Source organism: Erpetoichthys calabaricus, chromosome 3 (assembly GCF_900747795.2).
Source record: "Erpetoichthys calabaricus chromosome 3, fErpCal1.3, whole genome shotgun sequence".
NCBI classification, from domain to species: Eukaryota; Metazoa; Chordata; class Cladistia; order Polypteriformes; family Polypteridae; genus Erpetoichthys; species Erpetoichthys calabaricus.
In genome coordinates, this window is record NC_041396.2 from 249,048,343 (window position 1) to 249,068,444 (window position 20,102).

The 20,102-nt window shown below is 37.5% G+C and overlaps 1 protein-coding gene across 1 annotated transcript in view; it reads left to right on the forward strand.

The window, feature by feature from the left end:
* The window catches only part of LOC114649531 (uncharacterized), a 43,425-nt gene that overhangs the window by 21,002 nt on the left and 2,321 nt on the right, over window positions 1-20,102 (forward strand). The window contains exons 10-12 of the mRNA XM_051924766.1: window positions 1,524-1,607; window positions 5,695-5,857; window positions 8,236-8,397. Of these exons, the coding sequence (XP_051780726.1) occupies window positions 1,524-1,607; window positions 5,695-5,857; window positions 8,236-8,397 (409 nt within the window). The remainder of the gene's footprint in view (window positions 1-1,523; window positions 1,608-5,694; window positions 5,858-8,235; window positions 8,398-20,102) is intronic.

The window sequence follows — 20,102 nt, forward strand, 5'->3', positions numbered from 1 at the left end:
GTGGGCAGTGTTAGTTTTACACCACACATATCTCTTTGAAGACTGGTCAGAAAGTTCTGTTTTGGTCTCATCCAACCATAAAACTTTCTCGCACATCTTAACTGGGTCTCTCTCATGTTTTGTAGTAAATGCCATATGTGCTTTTATGTGGACCTTCTTAAGGAATGGCTTCTTTCTTGCTACCCTCATAAAGAGGCCTGTTTTATGGAGAGCTCTTGAAATTGTGGACCCATGAACCTTTACTTCAGTTTCAGCCAATGAGTATTGCAGACTTCTGACAGTGATGGTTGGATTTTTAGTAGCCTTTCTCACCAGTCAACATCTGTTGTTCTGATGTTTAGCTTTGAGGAACGGCCTGTTCTAGTGAGAGTTTGGGTGCCGTGATGAACCTTCCACTTTCTGATGATGGATCCAACAATGCTTAAGGGGACATTCATCCAGCTATCATCCAACCCGCTGTATCCTAACTACAGGGTCATGGGGGGTCTGCTGGAGCCAATCCCAGCCAACACAGGGCGCAAGGCAGGAAACAAACCCCGGGCAGGGCACCAGCCCACCACAGAGCACACACGCACGCACGCACGCACGCACACACCCAAACACCAAGCACACACTAGGGACAATTTAGAATTGCCAATGCACCTAAACTGCATGTCTTTGGACTGTGGGAGGAACCGGAGCACCAGGAGGATACCAACGCAAACACAGGGAAAACATGCAAACTCCACGCAGGGAGAACCCGGGAAGCAAACCTGGGTCTCCTAACTGCGTTGCGCCACCGTGCCACCCAGGGGACATTCAAACTATGATATTTTCTGTAGCCATTTCCTATCTTGCGCATTTCAATGAGTTTGTTTCTCACATAAGCAGAATGCTCCTTTGTGCTCATTTTTGCAGTGATTGTCCAACAAAGACTGTGGCCCTTACAAATGGAGGCTTTTTATATTCAGAGAAACATAAAGGACTCACAAGTAGTACCTACTCATGTTTAATTATGGTGAAGTGACTGTCACCTTTGTGCCATTTGTGATTTGTTTTAACCTAAAACTTCCAAAGCACTGAGGTTTAAATACTAACGCAAACACTAGCTTTCGAGTTTTTCTTCTTCAGTTACATATCTAAAGAAAATGGTTTATTTTTGAATTTGGTAATGTATTGTTACAGCATAAGAGTTCACATCAAAAATAGTGAATGGATAAATAATGTGTACAAACCTTTATTCATGCATAAAATTATAATGACTTTCGAGGGGATTGAATACTTTTGCATGCCACTGTAAATCCAAGCTTCAGGTATAACATCTTCTCAGAGATTATGACCCATCATTGTCTATCAGATGGCACAATATTTTTCAACTTAAGGTTCCCTGATGAATGCCACTTTATTTCTTGGTAAATTGTTAAAAAATTTCTCCAAAAACCTATCTGTTGTATGTTTCTTTTTTTAAATGAATATATTTTAATTTCACAGCTTGCCCTACTCCAAAAAATAAATAAATACACTTTATTCAGCTTTCTTCACAGGAACAAGCAACTCAGGAAGCTGTTCATTGTTGAATCTGACTGGTGGCAATATATCTGTCCAGAGTATTCCAGTTGATAACAGTGGTAAGACTCTTAAATCATTTTAAAAGAGAGATTTATACTTTCCTAATTTCCAAGGTGCTTCATTGTTTAGTATATATTTTTCACGTTCTTCCCTTGTGCACATGGGTTTTCCTTCTGAATCCCTAAAGATGTGCATGTGGGTTAAACTGGCAACTCCAGTTACAGGGAGAATATGGGCATGTGTGTTTATGAGTGGACCCTGTAATGGACTGACTCCCTGTCCATGGCTGCTTCATAACTTGCATCCAGTGCTTCCAGCATAGACTCCAAGTCACATGTGACCCTGAAGTGGATTACGTGGAATTGAGAATGTTATGATTTCATTTGAACTTGTAGGCTTGTTAAGAAACTAAAAATGTGCAACAGCATTTTGCTCAATTTTATTACCTGCCCTAGCTTTTATTTTCCTTGTGCATTTCCTGTTGGGTTTACAAAGAAGTACTTTTAACTACAGCTATAAAACAGAGTAATACAGCCTGATAAAAGATACTAAAAACTCAATAAACAGTATCATAGTTTAAAGTGTGTACAGAATGGTGGGAGCGAACATAACTGGATTTAAATACTGAATGACCAGTGTATTGCAGTCTAAGGGTGGTGCACTATAAACTCTAAAGGGTTAGGTCAGACAAACAAATAAAAAAAACCCTTTAGCTGGTCCGTGTTTAGAAAAATGAGTATGGAGAGTAAAGAACTAAACAACTGTAGCAGTATAGGACATACTGTATATAGCACAGAATAATGTTGTGCTAGTACACAAACTACAAAATGCAAACTGAAATGCCTGGTATAGAGACTATATGATATAAACAATGTGGGTTACTGCCAATAATGCACACACAAACTGGATTGGGGTTTTTGTAAAGACCATGTGGTACTGATGGTATACAGTAAGAACTACATTACAAAGGTAGAGATGGTATTAGTTTGCAAACTGCATACAGTAATACTGAGATAGTGAATTCAATACATGATAGGAATTATAGAGATTATAAAATAATGATTACATTAATTTGACTACTACGTTACAAAAATTGGGTTGGTTGTTGTCCGAAAAGAGCTTAGTATAGGCCAGGGTAGTTTTAGTACACAGACTATTACTTAGTATACTGTAGATTGAGATTGTTATTACTTTACTGTATACAGCTTAGCCAGGATAGAACAAGTAGGTTAATTTGATCACAGCATATACAAATCGGATAGCGTGACTAGCATAGCAAATGTCTTCTATCATCTCAGTTGGTGTTAGAATATACAAACTTTATGACGTACTGGAGGATGTTAGCATACAGACTGCATAGCAGAGCCTGGTATGGTCAACATAACCCTTCAGCTATTAAGTTTATCTCATTTATTTGTCAGTATACATCAAACAGTACAAACAAAAGATTATTTCTCCCTGTACCTTCTGGTGTGAAAGTATCAAAAATGCTTCAGTAATATAGAACATGGGACAGTGGCATAAGGCAGCAGGCACATATCAATAAACAAAGCAATTACAATAAAATATAAAGGATCAAACTGAGGATGTCCGACATCTGAAGTGTGGTATCGTTACTAGAGAGGCTTTAGTACACTAAACTGAAATGGTGCTAGTGTAAAAAATGCATATACAAAAGTGGTAGCTAAATCTGCTGTATGGAGCACAGACTGAGGTGCTAGGAAGAGGAATGAGCAGAAATATTACAGCGATGCAATTCCAAAACTAAAAATATGACTGTTACTGGCTAGGAGTCAATGTACTGTTGTTTAGATCTGAATACATGATCAACAAAAAGTCTTGACTGATTGGTGACAAAGCCATCATGAAAAGACACTGTGAAGTAAAAAGCACTAGCATTAAAAAGGAAACATTTGGAAATATACACTTTCAAAAAGTCTCAATGGTAAATGAAAATAGTCTTTAAAAATAATGCAGTTTTGAAACAAAATCTGCAATAGTTAAATGTAAATTAAACAAAATAAAATGATGCAACTGTATTTCATAATAATTAGATGACTTTGATTTTGTGCTTTTTTTTTTAAACAATTTATTCACTCCATTATAGGTATGTATTAATAGTTGTTGTTATTATTTGTTTACTACTATCTGTTGCAATATATTACTATCTATTCATTACCTATTTATTTATTTATTTATTTATTCATTTACCTATTATCTATTATAGTTCTTTACTTACAACTTGCACTTGCCCAGTGCTGTCGCACCAGGTCCTGGGGAACGTTATTTCATACCACTCTATGCTGCATTAGGTGTATGGACGGTATGACAAAGCCACTTGACATATACATAAATACGTACACACACATCTCAGTACAATATTTGAATAGTATTATTTTTTTCATGATTGCCCTTTAAATTTAATTCTAAGAAAGTTTCTGGCATCTGACTATCATACCTCTATGAACTTGCTTAGACTTCCCGTTGCAAAACAATGGGCATTAAAATGAACTTGGTCAATCAATCACTGAACTCTAGACCTCACTCTTCTGGGAATGCTTTCCACAAAGGTTTGAAGTGTGTCTATGAGAAATTGTGCCAATTCAAGCAAAACATCATTTGTGAGGACAGGTACTGATGTTGGATGGATAGACCTGGCTCACAATTGCAATTCATCCAAAAGGCACTGAGGTCAGGGCTCCATGCAGGCCACTCGAGTTCCTCCACAACAGACTAGTCAAACCATATCTTTATGGACCTGGCTTTGTGGATAGGGGCACAGTCATGCTGGAACAGTAAAGGGCATTCCCTAAACGTTACCATAAAGTTGGAAGTGCACACTTGTCTAAAATGTTTTTGTATGCTGTAACTTTAATAATACCCTTCACTGGAACCAGACCTGGATTATTATCCCTCCTCCACCAAACCCAAATTCACCCATCACACTGCCAGATAGTGAAGCATGATTCATCACTCCAGTGAGCACCTTTCCATTGCTCACGAGTTCAAATGTGGCATGCGTTGCTCTATTCCAGCCAATGCTTGGAACGGCTAATGGTGAACTTGGGCTTATGTGCAGCTGCTCAGCTATGGAATTCCAATTCATGAAGCTTCTGATGTACAGCGGTTCTACTTATGTTGCCTTCAGTGGCAGTTGGAATGCTTTTGTGAGTAACGCAACAGAGGACAGGTGACATTTCAAGCGACATGCTTTAGCACCTGGCGGCCCCACTCTGTAGTCTACCACTTCGTGGCTGAGCTGCTGTTGCTCCTAGATGGTTCCACTTCACAATAATGGCACTTAATAGTCAACTGGAGCAGGTCAAGCTGCTTAGAAATTTCATGTACTGATTTTATGGCAAAGGTGGCATCCTATGACAGTGCCACATTCAAAGCAAACTGAGCTCAAACTGAGCATGACCCATTCTACTGCCAGTGTTTGTCAATAGTGATTTTATGGCTATGTGCTTTTTTTTAATGCCCCAGTTAACAATGTGTGCAGCTGAATAACTGAACTCAATAATTTGGAGCGGTGACCACATACTTTTGGCCATATAGGGTATATACATATGCTTTGGCAAAAGATGATATACCAGTTTCAAAGTGCAATGAGTCAGTGTCAGCAAAGACACTATGAGTCCTTGATGTTGGTAGTACAGAGATAGCATGACACCATATAAAGTTATGGTAATACAAATGACTCCTACAGTATAGCTGGAAGTGGTTAGTTAATATAAATACAGCATAAGTAAACTGGATGGGGTGGACAGCATAGAAACTGTACAGTTAATTGGTATGGGACCCGTAGAACAGACCAAGATGTTTGTAGAGGTACTGCCCAGCTATGATGCAGACTGGGGTGTGCTTATTATGACAAACTGCATAGCTATACACTTAGGCCATTACTAGTAACAATAAAGGATGCCAGTTAGCACTGCATAAAAATGAGGATGTTAATAAATGTATCATGTAGTGCAGTCTGGGAAGCCATTAATGCAGAGAAAGTAAATAGAAACTGCTTTGAGCAAACAGACTACAGTACAAACTGAAAGTGTATTTAAGAGTGTATTAACACTGCTTATGTTTCTTATTCCACTTGTATCAGGCTTTTAAGTAAACCTAACCTACTTTATCCATTTTTCCTAGAATTGTGCAAATCACTTGTCCCTCCAGAGATAGCTCTGTATTACACAAGTGTCAGCCAGGACTTACCATTGCAGTGCATTTCAGTGTGTGATGTGAGACACAAGGACTACAGAAACTGCAACAATGGACAATGTCAGCTTGAGAACTCCGGCCCTGTGTGCTAGTAAGTCGACTAATCTGTTTATTCTGTATGAACAGACAGCATATGTAAGTGGGACAAGGAATAGGTACGAATAATCTAAAAGTAACTTTTTCTTATTTTTGGTCATAACATTTGTCATAATGCTTCTCCAATGACAATCCAGGTTACTAAGAAGGTAGCTTGATGAGGCTTTCTGTGGTATTCTATAAACTGTATAAACATTAAATCTGCAGGGTGTGAGAGATTCTGAACTTGTTAAAGGTCATGTCTACTATTCAAACTCAGAAGACAGCTCAGGACCAAAAATGTTTTTCTTTAGTTTGAATAAGCAATGACAGTTGTAAAAACTAAAACCTACTGTGCATGCAAAGATAGGAATACTGAATAACAAGGAAAGAGAGACTTAAATAAAGCTTAAATTTGTCTCAAATGTTCAATTGGCAATGATTTAAGTCTGAAAATGAGTTAACATTTTGAACTTTTCAGCTTTGCTATTTAGTTTTAAATAGGGGTTTCAGGTTTTAGGTGTCTGAACAAAGCTGTGAGTCTGTTACATGCAACTGGTGTACTGAAATCTTTGATTTGGAACAAAATCGATTCAAGTTAATTTCCAGTTAATGTTGAAGATATGTTTCAGGAAAAAGGTAGAAAATTAAAATATGTACCAATTTTGGTTACATCATTTTCAATGTTTCCAAAGGTTTTTCTTTTTACTTTTACCATACATTGAAAAAAACTATTTCAAAAGTTTGGAATAACAATATCTACATTGTTTTTAAAAATTCCTCAATTAACAAAAGAAATTATGAAATCTCTAGCAAGATGGGGACATACACACCTTGTGATACCCAATTACTTTTAGTATCCTGCACTTAAATTAAATTCCATTTGTTGTTTTCTTGATGCTTCACTAACATTCAAACTCATCATTATACTACAAGAATCTGTGTTTCATCTGTTGGTTTGAAACTATTGATATTTTTTTGCTTAGTGAATACGCCTTTTAAAGGATAAGTTTTTCAAGTCAAAGTTATTTCTTCACAAACATGGTATAAAGGTATATACTGTACATTTGTCATGTAAAATTGTGCTCTAAAGTTCAGAATTTTCTATAAACTAAAATATATTTTATATATATATATATATATATATATATATATATATATATATATATATATATATATATATATATATATAATCTTGCCCATACTATTGATTTTGAAAGCCTAAAACTTTGAAAGCCTAAAAAGTTACACTTGAGGCAGCAAAAGTTTCGATATAAGAAAACATAAGGAAACCTGGAAATAATTATTTTATTGTGTATTCCTGGTACTATTATCCTCATGGTAAGGTTACTTTTTCTATTTACTTGGGGGAATTCTCACATAAATACAGAAATAAAGCAAAACAAAACCAGCCATGAGGCATGAAATGTTTACTGTGATTTGGTCTTTCAAGATAAAGGCATGCCCTGGGGGGTTGGGAGAGATTATAGCAGAAGAAGAAAAATGCTGAAATGGCATGCACAGATTGTCTTCATTTAAAATAGCTGAATCTCATTATATTGGTGCTCTTCGTTCAAAGCATTTTACAATTTGTGTGTAATCTCAAGAGACGGATCAATACTCGACCACCGTCTTGGACTTATTAGGCAAGTTCTTAATTTTTTGGTGATGCCCCAGGTCCCATTAGCCTCCATTCTAAAATGCAAATGCAGGCAATATATTTTTAAAAATTGACAGAAAATGCTCAACTTTAGAACACAATTTTACATGGCAAATGTTTATGTACCATATTTGTGAAGAAAGAACATTGACTTGAAAAATACTAAACTTACCTTTTAAGAATGCAGACTATAGTCATTTCTGGAAATTATCCAATTCTGTCATTACCATTATCATAACAGATGCTAGCAAAGTCTGTTTCATTTGAAATAATAAAATACTACATTAATCAGGTCAAGCATATAACATCATTTTTTACTCTCTTTGCCTTTGATCTTTGCAATGAACAAACAGAATAATGTAAAGCTCTTCATCTTTAGCATTTAAGTACCACAGTATTCTGCTTCCACTTGGATATTTAATCCTTTACTCCTTTGTCATTTCCACAAATAAAAAAATTACTCAAATGTTTAGTACATTAATTCTTTATCATTTTTTAAAGACAAAAGCCAGACAGGCCATTTCTTTAGAAATAAGTCACTTAGTCATACGGCATATTGCTACAAATAATTCTGGTGACCTTAAGTCCCCCAAAGTCTAAATCCATTTGTTGGAAACGTAGTACTTGTGTGACTAAAGTGCAAGACAGAGAGGAAGAGCTTTTTACTGAATACCTTCTTGATGAAACAAACCAACTAACCTTATATTTTCATGTTTCACTTGTGTATCTTTCAGCTGCCATTCAACAAGCTCATATTGGTATTCAGGAAGCCACTGCCAAGTTGTGATCAATAAAGTTGGACTGTACATTGGGCTCAGCCTTGCAGTGGTTGTGATCCTGACCGCATTGGCAGTGCTTATTGTTTACCTATACAGGTGCAAGAACAGAATGTACAGGTGGGTCATACACAAACGAGAAAGACCTTGTGAGCTGCTGAGCTAAATTCACATTTTATAATGGTTGAAACAATCTAGGCTGGGTTGCTCCATACAAGAGACATTTATGAACATTCTTGATTTTTCAGGAATGTGACAGCAATGTGTTTGGTCTTGAATGAAACTGGTTGCAACACAGAAATAATAATAATAATACATTTTATTTATATAGCTCCTTTCCCATGCTCAAGGCACTTACAGACTATAAGAAAGAATGGCAGGGTATACAGTATATAGCATTGTACAAACCAGATAAATAAATAAAGAAGATTACGACAGTGAATTCAGAGAAAAAGCCTAACAGCCAACATAATTGATGGTCTAGCACACACACACACAGGTTACATGAGCATCTTGACAGAGAGGTAAACTGAGAGAAGGGTAATAAAGTCAAGCAGAGCTATAAGCCTTCCTGAACAGATGAGTTTTGAGTTGTTTTTTAAAAGAATTCATGGAGTCAGCTGATCTAATTAATTTCGGTAGGTCATTCCAGAGTCTGGGCGCTATACAGCTGAAGGCCCTGTCACCCATGGAATGTAGATTAGTGTGGGGCACAACAAGATTGCCAGAATCAGAGGACTTTAGTGGGCGGGCAGGCACATAGTGATGGAGAAGGTCACTGATGTAGTTTGGTGCGAGGTTATTTAAGGCTTTGTAGGTTATTAGTAGGATTTTATATTCGATTCTGTAAGACACAGGGAGCCAGTGGAGACGGAGCAGGATGGGTGTGATGTGCTGCTGGTTCGAGTAAGGATTCTTGCAGCTGAGTTTTGAATAAGCTGGAGCTGTGATATAAGATTAGATGGGGCACCTGCCAGTAGGGAATTACAATAATCGATGCGGGATGTGATAAAAGCATGGACAAGTTTCTCAGCATTAGAGAAGGAGAGGAAGGAGCGAACACGGGATATGTTACGGAGGTGAAAGTAAGAAAGTTTCTTAATGTGATTTATGTGGGCGGAATAAGAGAGGGAGGAATCAAAAATGACACCAAGATTCTTTACAGTAGAGGCAGGTCTGATGAGATCACTGTCAAGATGGACTGGGAAGGAGCTCATTTTATTAAGTTGCATTTTAGTCCCAATTTGCAGGAGTTCAGTTTTGTTGCAATTTCATTTTAAAGAGTTCTGATTCATCCAGGTTTTAATTTCACTAAGGCAGGTTGTGAGCTGAGAAAGCTCTGATGAAGTTCCACTTTTAACATTGAAGTAGAGTTGAGTATCATCTGCATAAAAATGATAACCCAGTCCATAGCTACGTGTAATATGGCCAAGGGGAAGCATATAAATACAGAAGAGAAGAGGGCCAAGAACAGAGCCCTGAGGAACTCCTTGTATGACTGGCGCTGAGCTGGATCTGCTGTTGCCAAGACTAAAAAACACTTGCCTATCAGTCAAATAGGACTTGAACCACTGGAGGGCAGTGCCAGAGATACCCAGCATGTTCTCCATTCTAGACAGTAGAATGTCATGTCTGACAGTGTCAGATGCTGCACTGAGGTCTAATAGAATTAATATGCTGGTTTGTCCAGAGTCTGCTGCCATAAGCAAATCATTGGTTACCCGTAGCAGAGCAGTTTCACAGCTGTGCTGTGCCCTGAAACCAGACTGAAAGGGTTCCATCAAATTATTAGAGGTTAAGTAATTGGTGAGTTGGGAAGCTACAACATGCTCAAGAACTTTTGACAGGAAAGGTAAGTGGGAAATAGGCCGGAAATTGATAAGATTGTCAGCATCAAGACCAGACTTTTTTAAAATTGGGGTTACAGAAGCAATTTTAAAAGTGAGCGGTACAGAGCCAGTGTCAAGGGATGAGTTTATTATTATTGTAACAGTCGGGATTATGGCACGAAGGCAGGATTTAAGTAGTGTGGTGGGGATGGGGTCCAGTACACAAGTAGTCGGCCTCATCTTACAAAGCAGGTTATTAACAGACGCAGATGTGACTGGTGAGAACTTAGAGAAGGAGCTGGATGGAGTGGGAAAACAGGGAGAGATATAAACAGACGATATATTTATGTTAGTTGAATTATTTAGATCTTTAATTTTGTTACGGAAAAAGTGCAGGAATTGCTCACAGACTTCAGTAGAAGAGGTAGTTGGGCCAGATGCGGGTTGGAGTAGTTTATTAACTACAGGAAACAAAACCCTTGAAAGTCAAAGATGGTCCATGTACTCAAAATAAACTTACATAGAAGAAACAGTCATGGTGCATTAAATAGCCTCACATTTCCTCCAATGATCCAGATGTTTATCTGAAGTTGCCAGACTACACAAGTGGTATACAAAATGTGTTGGCTCAAATTTAATTTTGAAGTTTTCTTTTACCCAATAACTATTTATTTGTATTCATCTATCATCTTTAAAATAGTTTGTCAGGATGTAAGTACATTTAGAAGTTTCAAAAATGTGGATTTCTGTTTGAAATTTTCATTTTTTTTCCAGGTATCATTTTTTGGTTAATCAGTCTTTGAAGCTTTATATTGTTTAACCATAGTCAGCTTGCAGTTCCACTGTGTGTTGGGAGTTATTACATTATAAAAGTATCTCCATTGTTTAATTCATACACAGTAGTAGCAATACCATGCTAAGGAACAGAGAAAGAAAATATGAAGAGTATTTTACAACAATATAGCTGGAAGCTTCATTTGTAAATTCTTCTGTTTATTACAGATATTATACTTAGAAAGATATACTAAGTTTAGGATAAAGCATAACTGTAACTGAGACTTTTTCCAAACTTGTGCATCTCATTATTTTGAAGTAATCACATGCATTTGCTTTTCTGCCTTTGCTGTTGAGTGGTTAATGTTAAGATGTCTTTTATTACTTTGGCAGTTGTACTATATGTTGATAGATCTTCATTTTGTGTAATTTTTATGGCTTTATTCAGCTGAATAATTCAGCTTTATCATCACTGGTGCTGGTAGCCTAATATATTATCAAATAGAGTGTCTCTCCCTCACAAGACATTTACTGGAAACAGTCTTCTTTCTTGGTTGCCCCTCAATGCCATTGCTGCTACTGCTCTAATCTCTTAAGTAGCTCCAAAGAGGTTTTCTGCTGTCTCCTGCCTGCATAACCATGTTGCTGGTCCTGCCAGAGGCAACACGACCCACCTTCTCATTCCCTAACACCATGAGACAGGATCCTTCCAAGACTCTGTGATGGCCATGTGGTCAGGGCAATGGAATTAAGCACAGGAGCAGTGTCCATATTTATCAAGTGTCTCAAAATAGGAAAACTATCCTAACTTACTCAAAAATGACAGTGACACAAATCTAGTGCCATTCTTAGTGTTAGGAGTAAAAGCATTTTATCAATTTTAGTAATTTAGGAAACTACTCCTAACTGCCCTAACTTGGTAGGTGCTACCAGAAGATCCCGGTCACATACATCACAGTAAAGGCAGAATGTTTCAACACTGGACAACAATGAATTCGTAAAAAGATATTTGATAGAGATGGGGTAATTCCCATAACAAATATTGCACATCATGTTATGGCTCCATCTATGTGAGGAAGCCATGCACTGTCAGCCAAATTGAAAGTGATGGCAACATTAAGTTTTTCAGCCACCGAGGAAATGCAACTTTGTGACTGTAATGATCTGGGTATGTCACAACCACCCATTTCTTGAAATGTGCACCAAAATTTGAATATTTTTACAACGTATGAGGTAGTGAAGATTTATACATTTCAGCACCTCCCCAACGTGCGGTAATTTTAAACCAAGTTGCATTCCCGCAGATCACTGGGTTTCTTGGAGTTGTTGGTGCGATTGCCAGCATACACAAAGATTGTTAACCTAAGTGAGGATGAGCATGCATATATGAATTGCAAGCAATATCACAATATCATCACACAGACGGTTATGGATGCAAACTGTATTTTAATGACTTCTGAGATGGAAAGACTGAGGCACACACCAAGTCACAGTTAAGCCCAACAACAGGTGCATTTATTTAACAATGCATGATATCCACAACCATATTTTCAATCTCCTTCCAGCTGTTATGACAATGGGAAATGCAGTGTAAAGTAACAGTTACTGAATCCAGCTACGACTATTCCTGTGCCATTTCTGAACTCATGTTCACTCTTCCAGTGTTCCTGATTGTCTTCCAGAGTCGCATGCAATACCTCTCTCCATGAACTTCCCTTATCTTCTGCGAGGCTCTATTTACTCAATGTCGTGGACTCTCCATCTACTTTCTTGCACCTTTGCAGGCTTGTAACAAGTAACATGAATGTTCCAGAAGTTTGTAGAATACAGATTTTAGTGTACCTGTGTGGCATTTTGCTGGCAATCACCCATCCAGCCCTGCTCATCTTCTGGGTAATATGCTAGCTACTACACTATTATTCTTCATGTTGTTGCAAAGTGACAACAATTATGGGCAGCTTAGCAAATATCCCACCTTATTATGTTTTCCTTATTCTTCTCCTAATAATCTGAATATTACTGTTGTCTTTGCACTGAAGCCTTATTAGTAAAACCACAAAACAGCATCAGGATTTCCCAGGAAAGTATTAAATGGCTTCATGAGTGGCTTCTATGCAGTTTGGGGCTTTGTAAAATTCACATGTATGGCATCATTCATTCTAAAATGTGGCCTCCTCCTACTGGGAGAGGGTGTAGGATGCTTCATAGTTACTTGTCATTTCCTACTCTATGGTATGACAAATTCTTATCCCAGTCAGACCTTTAATGCAGTTCCTGGGAGTACTTCTGAGATGCTTGACAAATAAAGGCACAGGTCTTGAAAGTTCTACTCTGATCTCAGGATGGCTCTATATCTTTTGACAGCATTTCAGGTATGCATAGCCATGCTAGAATTTTCAGTGGTCAAAAATGCCACTGATACTGTACTTTCTTGTGTTATAATAACGTTGAGCTTTTTTATTATCTAATAATACTTATACTTTCCACCAATATTTGTTGTACCCAATCATTCCTCACCCCCAATAAAATTCAAATTGGAAAGCAAGAGCAGAAGCAAAATGTCTAAGACAATGAATATTCAGGGAGATGAAAGGTCAACAGCTATGCCAGGTTAATCTATACTAAATACATTTTTTCCTATTTCAGACAGTGTAGCACATACTACACTTAAACAGGGGATAATAGAGGGTTGTTTTAAATGAGCATAATTATGCAGTAATCTATAATGACAACTACATTGCAATAATCATTAAAGATGAGTGTTCCATTCATGATAACTGCAAATAAAGAGATAAGATAAGGATGTATTACTACTTCAAAATCTTTCAGTAACGTATTAAAAATGGATAAAGTCAAAACAAAAGACTAGCAGCACGTTTAGAGAATGGAGATAACAATATTCTTCATATAATGAGCTTCAATGGAGACTCAAAGTGAACAACAACAAACAATGCCAAAACATCCATGGAAAAAAAATTAACTTACATTACTTGTGGTGCCTAATACAAATGTTAGGTATTTAGTCATATGCTCACAATGCCCAATACAAGTATTTATACTAAAATATTGTGAAATAAACCATTTCTAGAAAATCATCCCCTACAAAGGAGTCACATGATGAAGCTTTTGAACTAAAGACTCACCTCTCACCAAGTTTAAATCCCACCTCTGTACATATCATGCATGGTGTTCACATGTCGTCCATTTGTCTTTATGGATTTTCTTCTCATATGGCAAATATATATATATATATAAAAAAAAATAATGCATGTTTGGTTAATTAAGGATACTTAATTAGCCCCTGTATGAACAACAACATTTATTTATATAGCACATTCTCATACAGAAAAATAGCTCAAAGTGCTTTACATAATGAAGAAAATAAAAATAAAAGACAAAGTAAGAAATTAAAATGACAATATTAGTTAACAGAATAAGAGTAAGGTCCGATGGCCAGGGAGGACAGAAAAAACAAAAAAAAAAACTCCAGACGGCTGGAGAAAAAAATAAAATCAGCAGAGGTTCCAGGCCACGAGACCGCCTAGTCCCCGCTGGGCATTCTACCTAACATAAATGAAATAGTCCTCTTTGTATTTAGGGTTCTCACGGAAGGACTTGATGATGATGGTCATGCAGACTTCTGGCTTTTAATCCATAACTGTTGGAACATAACAGTGCTTTGAGTAGATGGTGGTGGCGCAAGCCACCACCAGAAAGAAACCGGAAAAAGAAACAGAAGAGAGAGTAGGGGTTAGTACGGATTTTAGAGCCACCATGAATAGTTATTATAATGAATTGGATATACAGAGTATCAGGATTAAATTAAAGTGAAGTTATGAGAAGGCCATGTTAAAGTAATGTGTTTTTAGCAGTTTTTTTAAAGTGCTCCACTGTATTAGCCTGGCGAATTCCTATTGGCAGGCTATTCCAGATTTTAGGTGCATAACAGCAGAAGGCCGCCTCACCATTTCTTTTAAGTTTTGCTCTTGGAATTCTAAGGAGACACTCATTTGAGGATCTAAGGTTACGATTTGGAATTTAAAACGTCAGACATTCCGATATATAAGATGGGGCAAGATTATTTAAGGCTTTATAAACCATAAGCAGAATTTTAAAGTCAATCCTGAATGACACAGGTAACCAGTGTAGTGACATCAAAACTGGAGAGATGTGCTCGGATTTTCTTTTCCTGGTAAGGATTCTAGCAGCTGCATTCTGCACTAGTTGCAAACGATTTATGTCTTTTTTTGGGTAGTCCTGAGAGGAGTGCGTTACAGTAATCTAGTCGACTGAAAACAAACGCGTGAACTAATTTTTCTGCATCTTTCGATGATATAAGAGGTCTAACTTTTGCTATGTTTCTTAAGTGAAAAAATGCTGTCCTAGTGGTCTGATGAATATGCGATTTAAAATTCAGATTACAGTCAACAGTTACCCCTAAGCTTTTTACCTCCGTCTTGACTTTTAATCCTAATGTATCCAGTTTATTTCTAATAGCCTTATTGTATCCATTATTGCCAATCACTAAGATTTCAGTTTTCTCTTTATTTAGCATGTACATGTACAAACAGACCCTGCAATGGATGGATGTCCTAACTAAGGTAAATTCCTGTCTTGTGTGCATTGCTGCCTGGTGAGTTAGATTAGAAGATTAGAGCAATCTAGATGAGAACTTAATTCCTCCAAAATAACATCAAGTCTAGTTTTGAAGGTTCCTAAAGTCCTACTGTTCACCATACAACTTGGTAGCTCATTCCATTGGTCTGTGGTTCCTCTGTGTGAAGAAAAACCTCCTAATGTTTGTGTGAAATTTACTTTTAACAAGTTTCCAATTGTGTCCCCGTGTTCTTGATGAACTCATTATAAAGTATCAGTCTTGATAAACTGAACTAATTCTCTTTCAAAACTTCCAAATCATGTCATCTCTTAATCTTTTTTTCCTTAAACAAACGGCTGAGCTCTTTTAATCTTTCCTCATAACTCATCCCCTTGGGATCAGACCATTCATGATCAGCAACCTCAAAACAGCATAAAACGACACTCTACATGTCTGTATTGCCAATCTCCATTTTTTTCAAAGTTTTGACCTCTTGTATCCCATTAGGGTGCAAACCGCCTTGGGTCAGTTGATGTGGCATGCACAACTTCAAGTCCTTCTGATTATTTTTGCTGAAAACACCTCTTGGTATACCCTTTATCATAAGGGTGCAATTTTCTGCCAAAAATAGTCTTAAAAACTGCATAACTGATTTTTCATGTGTAGAGGGACAAATATGTAGGGGAACGGCAAAAAACACGTCAGTTTTTTTTGTACCACGGAGTCAGGGGGCATGAGACAAAAAAAGTGATGTTTAAGTGCTCAGAAGTAATTCTAATGAACATAATGACAAAGTTACTCAAATCCTATTACAATTCTCTGTTTAACCAGTTTTTCTCCACTAAGTATAAATGATGATTTTTAACATATAAAATCTGTATTGCTAGGGCTAGGCTGAAAATGCTTTGGTTACCGGTCTGAGACAAACACTAAAACAGGGGTAGGCAATGTCAGTCCTGGTGAGCCGCAGTGGCTACAGGTTTTCATTCCAACCCAATTGCTTAATTAGAAACCAATCATTGCCAATCTCAGACCTTATTTAATTTTATGGCTTGTTAGTCTGTGCAATGTAAGACTCTTATATCGTAGATTTTTTTCCTTTCCAAGGATATCATCCAAATGATATGAAGCCTAAAACAGATCATTTTCAGTCTGTCACATTTTTCTATTAAGTGTTTTATTAAATCAAACAGTGCATGATGAACACACACAGATGTAATTGGAAAAAAGCTAGCTGGAGAACTGCTGGCTGCTTTGTCTTTTACATCTTATTGCTAATAAGGAGCAATTAAAACACTGAATGCAGCAGTTTAAGATTGAAATAAGCAATTAAGGATGGAGAACCTTAACAAGCGAGACCACTAAAATGAAGCATTAAAATGTCACTTAAGCAATATGTGCTTCATCAGCAATAATTGAGTTCTCGTTAAGGAACTGGGTTGGAACAAAAACCTGCACATACTGCGGCTCTCCAGGACCGACACTGGCCACCCTTGCACTAAAAACTGAAGACAACCCGACTGAAAAGACTGCAGCTCAAGGATTTGAATTCTGTTGATGGTAATTCAAACTGCAGGGCAATTATGACATGTTTAAGTCAGTGACAGACTGATAACTCAAATAAAAGTAACATTTTAGCCATGTGCAGAGAATAAACATTTTCATTTAAAAAAAAAAAAAAACCTTAAAGATAGGGTGAGAAGCTCAGTCATCCGGGAGGGGCTCAGAGTAGAGCCGCTGCTCCTCCGCATCGAGAGGAGTCAGATGAGGTGGCTCGGGCATCTGATCAGGATGCCTCCTGGATGCCTCCCTGGTGAGGTGTTTCGGGCACGTCTAACAGGGAGGAGGCCCCGGGGAAGACCCAGGACATGCTGGAGGGACTATGTCGCTCACCTGGCCTGGGAACACCTTGGGATTCCCCTGGAAGGGCTAGAAGAAGTGGTTGGGGAGATGGAAGTCTGGGCATCTCTGCTCAAGCTGCTGCCCCCGCGACCCGATCTCGGATAAGCGGAAGAGGATGGATGGATGAAAAAAAAAAAAAACACACAACAGCGTTCCTAAAAACAGCTATGCAGTACAAGAATATTACTAACAGCTATATATAAAAATGATAGTAGTAGATGATTTCACCCTCTTGTCATTTAGTTTAGTGTAAAATAATGAAGTTCAGCAGTATCCAGTACAACTATAGGTTTTTTTATTAATTACTAAATAATTCCATTAATAAAAATTATGATTACCTTAAATGAGTTGCTAAAGTATGATTTTTTTTTTTTTTTTTTTTTTTTTTTTTAACACTGTTAAAGGCATCAGAGATCATTAAGAGTAATTTAAGCTTCTGCTAAAACCTACAGTTCAGTACAGTTTTACATTACTGTAAAAAACAGCAATATCATGTTTTTGTATATTTCATACATTGAAGGACATCAGACCTTTAAACCAAATACAACTTTGAAGAAAGTATACCCAAATTAAGTTTTTAGTTTTTAAAAGTGTTCTTTTCTTCATTTAAGGAACACAGTTATCCAACACCCCTAACACCCATGTGAAAAACGTAATTGCCCCTATAATAATCAATACTTTCTTGTCATACCTTTAGCAGCATAATTTCAGCTAAACTCTTTCTATAATATGATGTCAGTCTTTCACATTGCTGCTGAAGAATTTTAGCCCCCTCTTTTTGCAGAGCTGCTTTAATTCAGATGCACGGGTAGGTTATTTCACGTCCTGCCACAGTGTCTCCATTTTGTTCAAGACAGGACTTTGAATTAAAGACTTGCTTTTGTATTTTGGATCCTTGCCTCCTTCATAAGCCAAATACACATCAGCTTCAGGTCACCAAACAAACATTCTCCTAAAGAATATTCTTGTAAAATGCAGAACTCATGGTTCCTTCAGTATGGCAACTCCTCCACGTGCTGAGGCAGCAAATCATCGCCATGTTTTATCGTAGCTATTTTATTCCTACTGTCAGAACACTGTATTCGCTTTATGGCAGACACAGTGGAAGCTGTGTCATCCAAAGATTTCTAATTATCACTCATCTGTCCATAGAATATTGTTACTCTGTCTCTTTCCTGTTTAGTCAATAACACTTACTTGGATTAGGTTAGAGGCCTGCAGTTCTTTGAACACAACATCTTGAATGAATAGTCTCTGTGTCATTGGGGTCATTACACCATTGTTTAAAATGTTCTTCATTTGGAGAAAATGGCTAGTGGTGCGGTAGAGTCCTAGAGCCTTAGAATTGGTTTTGTAACCTGTTCCTGACTGGCAATTGTCAATATCTTTTCCTGCATTTCTTCTGGAATTTCCTTTGATTTAGGCATTGTGTTCTTCTACACACCTTGTGGTGACAGCTTCAATCTCAGAGTAAGGGGTCAACATATGGTGAGGTTTAGATTCAAAAGGGCTGCCGATAATGAGGTCTATCATCAATTTTTGATTGGGTAACTAAGGGGGCAATTATCTTTTCACACAGACAATATAGGTGTTGGATAACTTTATTGCTTAAATATGTGCAGGGCGCGCGCACACACACACACCCACACCAAGCACACACTAGGGACAATTTAGGATCGCCAATGCACCTATCCTGCATGTCTTTGGACTGTGGGAGGAAACCGGAGTACCCGTAGGAAACCCACGCAGACACTGGGAGAACACGCAAACTCCACACAGGGTGGACCCGGGAAGCGAACCCGGGTCTCCTAACTGCGAGGCAGCAGCACTAAGCATACAATTATTCAACTCAAAATTATATATCAAACACATCTATCTCACTTAAAACTGTCCAAAATGTTTCCAGGGCAAGATCCAACCTGCAAACACTGCAATCAAGTCCCAGCCTCACTGGGTCACATGTTTTGGGCCTGCACCAAATTAACATCATTCTGGACAAACATTTTTAAGTGCCTTTCAGACAGCCTTGGTGTCACAATCTCTCCTAATCCACTAACAGCCGTGTTTGGTGTTCTTCCAGATGGGCTTAAAGTGGAGAAGGACAAACAAACTGTAATTACCTTTACTACACTATTGGCATGCAGACTTATTTTGCTAAACTGGAAGAATCCTAACTCTCTTCTTTTAAGTCAGTGGGTAACTTATGTTTTATATTATTTGAAATTGGAAAACATCAAATTCTCACTTAGAGGATCTGTGTAGAACTTTTTCAAAACCTGGCAGGATCTTATCAATAATATTTTAGAATAAGCTCTTAAAGCACCGAGGAAGCAGATTCTCTTCCCATTTCTTCTCCATTTATCTTTATCTGCCTATTAAACTCATCAATTTATTTATTTTTACTAGATTTAAGTTTTACTCCATTGGCCATGCTCTCTTCTCAGGGGTGGGGGTTGATTTGTTTCCAATCCTATTTTTTGTAAAAATGTATCTATTTGTATGGAATGATTACAATAAAATCAATAAAATTTAAAAAATAAACAGAGGTACTCTACACAAAACACAAAGAGCTGCAGAATCCGGCATCACCAGATGTTTCAAGCCTGCCGGAATTCTAATGAAACCCTCTGCCAAGAAACTTTTTAAAATCTAACTCAGCTGTCCAGAAACTCCAGAATAAATGCTCTTTAGACAATTTTTTTGGAACAACAACTAATGTAGGT